Source organism: Trachurus japonicus, chromosome 19 (genome assembly GCF_045865225.1).
Source record: "Trachurus japonicus isolate A0001 chromosome 19, Traja_1.0".
NCBI lineage: Eukaryota > Metazoa > Chordata > Actinopteri > Carangiformes > Carangidae > Trachurus > Trachurus japonicus.
This window is the reverse complement of record NC_140925.1, coordinates 3,136,107-3,147,023: the sequence shown is the minus strand read 5'-3', so window position 1 is coordinate 3,147,023 and position 10,917 is coordinate 3,136,107. Positions and strand designations below refer to the sequence as shown.

Below are 10,917 nucleotides of genomic sequence, written 5' to 3'. Positions count from 1 at the left end.
AGAACGCTGCGCAACATGTGACATGAGGGAGAAGCGCTCTGATTGTGTGGGAAACAGCAGGACCAATCAGAAGGCCAAACAAAGGGTCAATTAAAAATACCACACATCACACATTTCAGGAAAAAACATGGTTAGGACTTGTCACAATGCAATCACACTGATTCCGTATCTGAGACTCAATTCTCTGTCTTTTATAACTGACTTGAATTCCCCCAGAGTTACAATGTGTGATCTGTCAATCTCAAGTCCTTCTGCACGTTGTTCCAGGTCGACGACGATGATGCTGATGTGACGAAGGAAAGTCCCTGTGATGTCATCGTACAGAAACCCCCTCCGCCGGAACCGAAAGTGGAAGAGCTGGTGTCGCTGACGATGACGATGACTAAACCCTCTCCTCCTCCCTCTGACAACACCCACGTGATGGTTTCTCTCACAGACCCTCAGTCGGAGCTGAGCCAGACCGGGGACAGCGGCGTGGTGGACCGGGGCTCCAGCGTCTGTCTCGCTGACATCCTGGACTGCAGCGACGACGAGGACGACGTGGACGACGTGGACATCGATGACGACGACATCACAGACGACATAACCGACGTGACCTCGGGCATCTTCGCCGACGAGTCCGGTGGCGAGCTCAACGCGTCTCCTCCAGCCTTCAAGTCTCTGCAGAAGCAGGTGAGTAGCATGGCAACAAGCCATTTGAACATTTAAAGGGATAGTAGCATTTTTTTAAAGTGGGGTTGTATGATCTACAAATAGCCCCTAAGTACTTTAATTGCAGTAGAAGACTCTCTGCACTCCTCCCGTTAGCAACGCCAGCCCATAATAGCCCTGCCCAGAGATTTACAACATACAGTGTTGTGAACAGACCCAAAGAAACGGCCTATTTTCGTGGCCTAAAAGAGGTTTTACCTGGAAAAAAAAATACACATACGTGAGTTGGTTAGGTCCAAATAAAAACTGTGTTTTTCCTGCACTTTGAAGGGCTGGAAAAAATTATATTATAGCGAACAATGGAACTGTGTTTTTTTTTTTTCACGTAAAACCTCTTTTAGGCCGTGAAAATAGGCCGTTTCTTTGGGTCTGTTCACAACACTGTATGTTGTAAATCTCTGGGCAGGGCTATTATGGGCTGGCGTTGCTAACGGGAGGAGTGCTGAGAGTCTTCTACTGCAATTAAAGTACTTAGGGGCTATTAGTAGATCATACAACCCCACTTTAAAAAAAATGCTACTAGCCAGACTGGATATGTGTTGTAGATATCTGTAATTCAGTTTTGCCTCTAGTCAAAAAGAACATTTCAGATATCTGCAACTACATTCTTCCTATCCACAATTGTCATTTCAGATATCCACAACTACGTTCTTCCTATAGGACAAATGACATCACTTTTGCCATTCATGTGTATGGGGTTTGTCATTACAGATATCTACAATTCAGTTGCAGATATCTGCAATGTGAATTACGGATATCTGTAACTGAATTACGACTAGTACTAATTCCAGTTTGAGATATCTACAATTTGATTCTGACTAGTCATAATTCCAGTTCAAGATATCTCTAATTCACCTCAATTAAAGATATCTGAAAGAGATGTCCCTTTTCGGATATCTTAAATTAAGTTTTGACTAGGCGAAATGAAGTTGTAGATATCTCAAACTGGAATTAGTACTAGTCGTAATTCAGTTACAGATATCCGTAATTCACATAGTGGATATCCGCAAATGAATTATAGATATCTGTAATGACAAACCCCATACACATGAATGGCAAAAGTGACGTCATTTGTCCTAGGAAGAACGTAGTTGCGGATATCTGAAATGTTCTTTTTGACTAGAGGCAAAACTGAATTACAGATATCTTGAATAAAAAATCCAACTATTCAAAATGTAATTACGACCAGTCAGAAAGACGTTGTTGATATCTACAATGTTAATTCCAGATAGTCAAACTTAGCTTTTAAATGTTAAATCCACTTGCCATATGATAGGTGGGAACGCCAGACTCCATGGACTCCATCGACCTGCTGACGTCGTCGTCCGCAGACGCCGCCGGCTCCTCCTCCTTCAGCCCCGCCTCCTCCTCCTCCCACCCCTCCTCCTCCTCCCCCAAGGCCATGGACAGCGGCTACGACACAGAGAACAACGAGAGCCCCGAGTTCGTCCCCAAAGAGCCTCATCAAGAGCCGCGGGAACCGGCTCTGACCAAGCCGACGACGCCAACGCCTCAGCTGGACATGAGTCTGGAGGAGGAGGAGGAGCAGGAGGAGCAGGAGGAGGAGGAGGAGCAGGAGGAGGAGCAGGAGGAGGAGGAGGAGCAGGAGGAGGAGGAGGAGCAGGAGGAGCAGGAGGAGGAGGAGGAGGAGCAGGGTGAAGATCTGAGCTCACAGACGGGCGAGCACATCTTCTCCCCTCTGAGCGATAAGACGCCGTACAGAGACTCCGCCTACTTCTCCGACTACGAGAACGAAAGGCTGTCGAGGGACGAAGGTGAGGAGATTGAGATTTATTTATTGGATGCTTATATTTTCTTTTGTATATACTGTTAAAATTATCTTACGTTGTTGTATTGTATTATTCTGCTATAATATTCTTCACACTGCAAAAACTCAAAATATTTCCAAGAATATTTGTCTCATTTCTAGTCAAAACTAATCTCTTTCCACTTAAAATAAGACTCATCACCTAAAAATGAACTTGTTTTTAGATCATTTTCACTTGTTTCAAACTAATTTTCAATTGAAATAAGTAGAAAAATCTGCCAGTGAAAGCAAGTTTTTTGTGCTTGTAATAAGAAAGAAAAACTTGCTCCACTGTCAGATTTTTCTACTTATTTAAAGTGGAAAATTTGCTTGAAAATTTTTCTTAAAAGTGTCTAAAAACAAGCTACTTTTTAAATGTAATGAGTCTTATTTTAAGTAGAATTAGGTTTATTTTGACTAGAAATGACATCTTGACTAGAAATAAGACAAATATTCTTGGTAAGATTTTGAATTTTTGCAGCGCTGAGATGAAAGAATTTCCCGGCATTAAGGGATTAATAAAGTATATTCTATTCTATTCTATTCTAAGAGCAAAATGTGGATGAAGAGCAAAAGAAGGGCGAGAAAAGAAAGAACGAAGAGGAGGAGGAGGAACCGGAGGACCGAGACGTCAGACGCTCCCTAACAGGAGGAGCAGAGGAGGAGGAGGAGGAGGAGGAGAACATGATGGAGGAGGAGGAGCAGTGTGGACTTCCTCCTCCAGATCCGTCCATGACAACAGAGGGAGGACTGGACGAGTGGCCGTCCCAGGAGGAGAGCTCCTCTCTGGGGGACTGGGCAGCGGAGGTGGTGGGGGCCATGGAGGAGGCGCTGGGGGCCCTGAACGGAGAATGTGTTCACATCGAGGTAGAGGAGGAGGAGGAGAAGGAGGAGGAGGAGGAGGCGGAAGAAGAGGAGAAGGAGGAGGAGGAGGAGAAGGAGGAGGAGGAGGAGGAGGAGAAGAAGGAGGAGGAGGAGGAGGAGGTGATGAAGGAGAAGACGGTCCAGAGCAGGACTTCACGCAAAGACGAGGTGGCTCTCAACGCTCGCCGCTTCTCCTCCTCCTCCCCTCCTCCTCCTCTTTCTCCTCCTCCTCCTCCGCTCCCTGCGTCTCCGGCGGACGGAGAGGAGGCGGACGAGGAGGACGGGGACACGGACGACGACAGTGACGAGGAGTCGGACGAGGAGCTGCGGAGCTACAGCGTCCAGCAGCAGCAGGAGGAGCAGGAGGAGCAGCTGCTGCGGAGCGGCGGCGAGGACAGCGAGGAGGACGAGTGTCACCACCCGGTCCCCGTCGTCGTTAGCGACGACAGCGAAGCTCACAAGCTGCGGAGCCTCCTGAAGATGCCCATGCTGCTCACCACCCAGAGTCTGCAGGAGGAGCTGGACCGCAAGAGGAAGACCGTGTCCTTCTTCGACGACGTCACCGTCTACCTGTTCGACCAGGTGAGGGGTTAATGTTGTCCTCCTGGGTTGAGGATGGAAGGATGGAGGGAAGGAAGGAAGGAAGGAAGGAAGGAAGGAAGGAAGGAAGGAAGGAAGGAAGGAAGGAAGGAAGGACAAAGGGAAAGATGGGAGGAAAGAAGGAAGGGAAAAATTAAGGAAAAATAGATGGAGGGAGGGAACAGATTGGGTCAAATAGGAAAGAAGAAGTAAGGACGAAGGAAGGAAGGGAAAAAGGATTGTGGAAAGAAGGAAGGGAAAGGGAAGTAAAGATAGATGGAGGGAGGGAACAGATTAGGTCAAATAAGGAAGCAGAAGGATGAATGAAGGGACAGAAGGGAGGAAGGAAGGACGGAAAGAAGGAAGGAAAGAAAGATGGAGGGAGGGAACAGATTGGTTCAAAGAAGGAAGGAAGGAAGGGGAAAAGGTTTGTGGAAAGAAGGAAGAGAGAAAGGGTTAGGGAAAGAGGGAAGGATGGAGGAAGGGAACAGATTGGGTCAATTGGATCAAAAAGGAAGGAAGAAATAAGGACAAAGGGAAGGAAGGAAGGAAGGACAAAGGGAAAGATGGGAGGAAAGAAGGAAGGGAAAAGTGAAGGAAAGATAGAGGGATGGAGGGAACAGATTGGGTCATTTGGGTTAAAAAGGAATGAAGAAATAAGGACAAAGGGAAAGAAGGAAGGAAGGAAAGAAAGATGGAGGGAGAGAACAGATTAGGTCAAAGAAGGAAGCAGAAGGATGGATGAAGGGAAAGAAGGGAGGAAGGAAGGACGGAAAGAAGGAAGGGAAAAAGGATTGTGGAAAGAAGGAAGGGAGAAAGGAAGGAAGGAAAGAAAGATGGAGAGAGGGAACAGATTGGTTCAAAGAAGGAAGGAAGGAAGGGGGAAATGATTGTGGAAAGAAGGAGGAGAGAAAGGACAGAAAGAGGGATGGAGGGTGGAAGGGAACAGATTGGGTGTATTGGGTCAAAAAGGAAGGAAGAAATAAGGATGAAGGGAACGAATGAAGGAAGGAAGGAAGGAAGGAAGGAAGGAAGGAAAGGGAAAAGGGAAGGAAAGAAAGATGGAGGGGGGGAACAGATTAGATCAAAGAAGGAAGCAGAAGGATGGAGGGAGGGAACAAATTGGTTCAAGGAAGAAAGGAAGGAAGGGGAAAAGGATTGTGGAAAGAAGGAGAGGATGGAGGAAGGAAAAGGATTGGGTCAATTGAGTCAAAAAGGAAGGAAGAAATAAGGACGAAGGGAAAGAAGGAAGAGAGAAAGGAGGGAAAGAGGGAAGGATGGAGGAAGGGAACAGATTGGTTCAAGGAAGGAAGGTTATCAGCAGTTATTTCCCAGATGTGACGCTGAGTGTTTGTCTCACCAGGAGAGCCCCACCAAGGAGCTGACGGAGCTCGGCTTCTCTTTAGGAGCTCAGAGCTCACGGAGCAAAGCCCACGACAGAGTCACCGCCTCCGACGACTCGTCTGACGGAAACATCTCAGAAGAGAGTGAGCATAAAAACACAGAGATTTACTTTTAAAAAACCATGAAATTAACTTTATTATTCTCCTTTAAAGGGATAGTTCACCCAAAATTCAAATTTCACTCATTATCTACTCACCCTCATGTCGACTAAGGGCTGGGAGAAGTTTCAGAGTCCTCCGTGGCTTCTCTGAGTTACAGGGGGTCTCAGCATAGCAGTATTTGTCCATATAATGGTTGTGAATGGGGCTCACTTTTCTTCGTCCAAAAAGACACACCAAAAAACATCCAAATACCTCCATGCTGCTCGTATGTAATGTCCGTCTTGTATTGAAGCCCCAAAATGCTTAATTGTCCCGAAAAAAATTCCGTCCAAATTTGACGAACCGGGAAGAGGAGCTTCGAGAAGCTTCCGCTACAAAACAAGCTTGAAATATAGACTTATTTAATTTTTTTTCGGGACAATTTAGCATTTCGGGGCTTCAATATAAGACGGACATTACATACGAGCAGCATGGAGGTATTTGGATGTTTTTTGGTGTGTCTTTTTGGACGAAGAAAAGTGAGCACCATTCACAACCATTATATGGACAAATACTGCTATGCCGAGACCCCCTGTAACTCAGAGAAGCCACGGAGGACTCTGAAATTTGAATTTTGGGTGAACTATCCCTTTAAAATCCATGAAATGAACCTTTATTATTCCCCTTTAATCCTGTTTCCACACCTCACAAACATTATTTATTATTTGAAATGGAAGTATTTTCTCTTCCTGGCGTTTGATGACTCATCCTGCACTAATTTGTTTCCTCTCTCAGGTGCAGGATACGAGTGGGAGGACGACTTCCCTCTTCTGCCTCTACCAACAAAATCCTCAGTGTCTGAATCCCCACCTTCCTCCATCTCCTCCTCTTCCTCCTCCATCTCCTCCTCCATCTCCATCCCCAAAGCCCCGGACACCAAACCAGCCGTCAAGTTCTCCCGCTTCACCGTCTCCCCCTCCAACGTGTCCCGTTTCTCCATCACTCACATCTCGGACTCGGACATGGACTCGGCAGGAGGTGAGTTCATCATCATCATCAAAGGAAAGAAGAGAAAATCTGTTGCTCTGAGATTCAGATCAGATTTCAGATTTCAGGTTAGGTAAAAAAAAAAAAAAAAAAATGGTTTAAAGATCAAAGCTGCAGTGAAACTTTGATGTGAGTCATAGTAATAGTTATATAAATAAAGTTGAGCTGAGTTTGTTAATGAACTGTCAAAGCTGCTGAACTCATACATCACGTTCACAGGCTCTGTATGAAGTGTGTTTGATTATATATTAACACCGTGACAGTATCACAGGGATGGAAAATGAGTTTTGCAGAGAGAAAAAAAAGCCGGAGCTGTGAACTTTAATTAAATAAAATCAGATTAAATTACCTGTAAGTATGAGAGAGAGAGCACTCTGTCACAAAATTGACCCGAAGCTGCAGTGAAACAGTGAATTTTCATCAAAAATAACTAAGTTCATTCATCTCTCAAACACTTCACATATTAATATCTATCAACAAACAGTATCTGAAATGAAACCTTGGCTCCTTTGTGGTTTAATTTAAGACTCAGATCTGAATCTATCAATGTTCCAACTTCATGTTTCAGCCAATACAGTACGAACACTAATAAGACACTTGTTGTATTAGACTTAATCCCCAGTCTGGGCAACTGGCCCTTTACAGAAACCACTGAACCACTGCCACAGAATCAGAGTAAAAGCAGCCACAGTACACTGCAAAAATTCAAAATCTTACCAAGAATATTTGTCTTATTTCTAGTCAAAATGTAATTTCTAGTCAAAATAAATCTAATTATACTTAAAATAAGACTCATCACATTTAAAAAGTAGCTTCTTTTTAGACACTTTTTACTTTTTTCAAGCAAATTTTCCACTTTAAATAAGTAGAAAAATCTGATAGTGGATCAAGTTTTTCTTTCTTATTACAAGCACAAAAAAAACTTGCTTTCACTGGCAGATTTTTCTACTTATTTCAATTGAAAATTAGTTTGAAACAAGTGAAAACTATCTAAAAACAAGTTAATTTTTAGGTGATGAGTCTTATTTTAAGTGGAAAGAGATTAGTTTTGACTAAAATTGAGACATTTTGACAAGAAATGAGACAAATATGCTTGGAAAGATTTTGAGTTTTTGCAGTGTAAATAATGAGATCATTCACTTTGGTGCCAGCAGGTTCCTTTAGAAATCAATCCCCTAACATTAATCCTCTGTGTGTGTGTATCTGTGTGTGTGTGTGTGTGTGTGTGTGTGTGTGTTGCAGGGAGCAGCGAGGACGGAGACAAAGAGTAACGAGCCGTGGATATTTATTTCCTGCCTCTCTCTCTGTGACGACTCTACTCGCATGACTTCTCATTTACTTTTTAAACGTCAGGTTTTAGAAACACAAGACAGTGCCTCTTATCGCAATGTGGACACTTTTTGGGAAAAATGTCCGTCTTACCCACGATGCAGGACTGAACTGAGGAGGAGACGTGGACAGTTAATATATAAACATTTGCAGAATATTAATATATATATACTACAGTATGTATGATGTAAAGAATCTATGAGTGTTGAATTCTGGGTATTTTTCAGATGGGGGGACGACGACGAGCCTCTGCAGAGCGTCACATTAGCCACCTCTGTCACTTCTTAGTTTCTGATAGGGAGTATTGATGAGAGGGTGGAGCCACCGGGACAGTGTGTGTGTGAGTTAAAGACACAATAACGACAATGACGGCAACAATTTTTTGGCTTTTTCCACAAAAGGATCAGCACTTTGACTGTACAGCTCCTCAGACTTTGTACCTTTTTTTGAAAAAACGAAAACAAAAAAACTGCTTTACTTGTCTTAATGAATATCAACCAGAATCCTTGAGGTATCACGAGTAATATAATGTTAATATTTGGGTTTATTCAGAGACAGAGAACATGTTGGTGTTGAACAAAAGGAAGCAGCTGATCGAACCTGGACAAACATACAGTATAATAATAATAATAATATGTGACTTTATTTATTTTCTTTCTGTTTTTGTACTCTACTGTTTTACATGAATATGTCATCATGGCTCATCCTCATCACATCTAACTCCTCTCCTCGCTGCATTGTCTCTATGGTAACAAGAGGTGAAGATAAGGTAAAGTAGATGGATGGCCTTGTTTTTCAAATATAGCAATGCATGGTTTCAAGAAACTAGAAACAGTAGGCTATAGATACATGTTGCTTAGAGACACATAGCTCATTAAAATCCATTTATCATGGCGCAGGTCCAAAACACATTGACAGCAGCAGGAGGAGGAAGGTTTCAGTGTCTGGATGCTACAAAGACACAAGTTCTCTAATAATAATAATGACATTTGGCAATATAGAGGAAGGAAGTTGTCATCACAGTTATTTATACTGTATAATACTATATTGCAATAATGACATTTTCACAACTTTAGTCACTGATCAAATAAAATGTCTGTTTTTAGTGAATCCACTCAAGTTAAACACCTAAAAAAAAAGTCAAAACTTCATCACATTGATGCAAAGATGCTGTAAATCCAACATCACTGAGCAGCAATATTAAGGACTAGTATCACATAGTATTAAAAGGAGCTGTTTGTAAGTTTAGCTACTGCTACGTAGCCGACATTAGCATCAATGGCTGCAGCGTTGCAAGTTCAGCATCCAAGTTAAGAGTAAGAAGAATACACATTTTAACTCTTTATTCTACCTTATTTATTCTCCCACTGAAGTTAGCATGCTACAGTAACTAGCTAACGCGAAGCCTGTCTCGCCACTTTCCGATAGCGAGTCGCTGAGTTCTCCAATCTTCCCCAAAGAGGCTGAACGTTTTGTTGAGCAACAATCACCACCAGGTTCACAGCAGAGAAAACTTAAAATCCTTTTAATAACTTTAGTGATAACTCGGTTATTTGCAACAATATTCACAAAGAGTAGTAAAATCTAATTAGTAAAAGGAGATATTTGTAAGTTTAGCTACTGCTACGTTGCTAATGTTAGTATCAATGGCTGCAGGCAGCGTTGCAAGTTCAGCATCAAACTTAACTTGAGTAAGAAAAATACACATTTTATTTATTTCATCTTTTCTTTCTTATTTTATTTATTTTCTCCCAATTAGCATGCTAACTAAGTATCTCGTCACTTTCCAATAGCGCACTGATCTACAATCCGCGCCCCAAACACAACGAGGGCTGAACAACTTTGTGATTTGCAACAATATTCACAAGGACTAACACAATGAGATATTAAAAGGAGCTGTTTTGCATCAGCTTTGCAAGTTCAGCATCAAAGATAAAAAAAACAAAAAACATTTGAACTCTTCTCTATCTCGTCTTTTGTCCCGCCTAAGTTAGCAGCATGCTAACTAGCTAACGCTGTCTCATCACTTTCCAATACCGAGTCACTGTTGCCTCCAATCGATGACGTTTTTGTTGAGGAAAAATCACCATGAGATTCACATCTTATTTTAAAAACCCTCCTTTTAATAACTTGGTTCATTAAATTATTTAACATACCTTACGCATCACACCACCGCCCCATAGTGGCCAGTATCACAACTCAAACCTGCTCAACAATGGTAAAACGCTGTGAACATCTCTGTCTCGTCTTGCACAGAGGTTTCATCTGGACAAATATGATTTCTATACATGATAGCCTACATCCAGTGTTTCTCAGCTTCAGTCACGTTTCCACCATTTTATCTGTTTAGTAAGAGCGAAGAGAGTGAACGCCCGACTTTACTGTCTCCCACACTGTGGCTGTATATCGTCTACAATGAGCTTGTTCGCAGCAGTTTTGTACAATGATTCTGGTGTTGGAAGAAAAGAAAAAATGTTTTAATTAATTGTAATTTGGTTTATTACAGTAGGACAAGAGAATAATATTTCATAGTGTTTATGAAAATATTAAAGAACTCGTTGAGCCATGATGTTTTCAGGGGGAACAGGTGAGTCAGCAACAGGATCGTGAAGTGTTTCAATGCCTTGTTTCTGTGTGTGTTAATGTCAGAGGAGGAAAAAAAAGAGTAAAGATAAAGGTGTGTTTGTGTGATGAACTGTCGGCTCTGCAGGAAACAGGAAGTCACCTGAGAAACGGCCTGTGAGCAACATGTAGTGTCTGCTTTATTCTTCTGTATCGGCTCATTAGCAGCATTAGATCCTCTCTAGACGACCGTCCATTAATATTTTTGTATCTCAACAAAAATACTTTTATGAGTATTGATGTACTTTACTGTACCTGTGGAGGAGGGGGAAGGGGGGAGGGGGTGTTTTAGGAAAAAAAAAAGATCTCTTCTGTTTCTCGTTGCCAAAGAGACGTTGTGTTGTGGTCCAGGACCGTGGTGACAGAACGAGGAACACGACAGCAGCTTTGGCCTTGAACTCATTTTGGAAAAAACTAAACTAAACAAAAACACTGTAAAAAGAAGGAGGAGGAAGAAGAGGAGTGTTGACCCAC

The 10,917-nt window shown here is 42.5% G+C and overlaps 1 protein-coding gene across 1 annotated transcript in view; it reads left to right on the top strand.

Moving 5' to 3' along the window:
* Positions 1-9,246, top strand: part of aatkb (apoptosis-associated tyrosine kinase b) — an 80,388-nt gene extending 71,142 nt beyond the window's left edge. Inside the window, exons 17-23 of the mRNA XM_085761265.1 lie at positions 268-672; positions 1,988-2,486; positions 3,069-3,721; positions 3,752-3,964; positions 5,325-5,448; positions 6,241-6,483; positions 7,735-9,246. Coding sequence (XP_085617391.1) covers positions 268-672; positions 1,988-2,486; positions 3,069-3,721; positions 3,752-3,964; positions 5,325-5,448; positions 6,241-6,483; positions 7,735-7,763 — 2,166 coding nt within the window. The 3' untranslated portion in view covers positions 7,764-9,246. The remainder of the gene's footprint in view (positions 1-267; positions 673-1,987; positions 2,487-3,068; positions 3,722-3,751; positions 3,965-5,324; positions 5,449-6,240; positions 6,484-7,734) is intronic.
* The last annotated feature ends 1,671 nt before the right edge of the window (positions 9,247-10,917 follow it).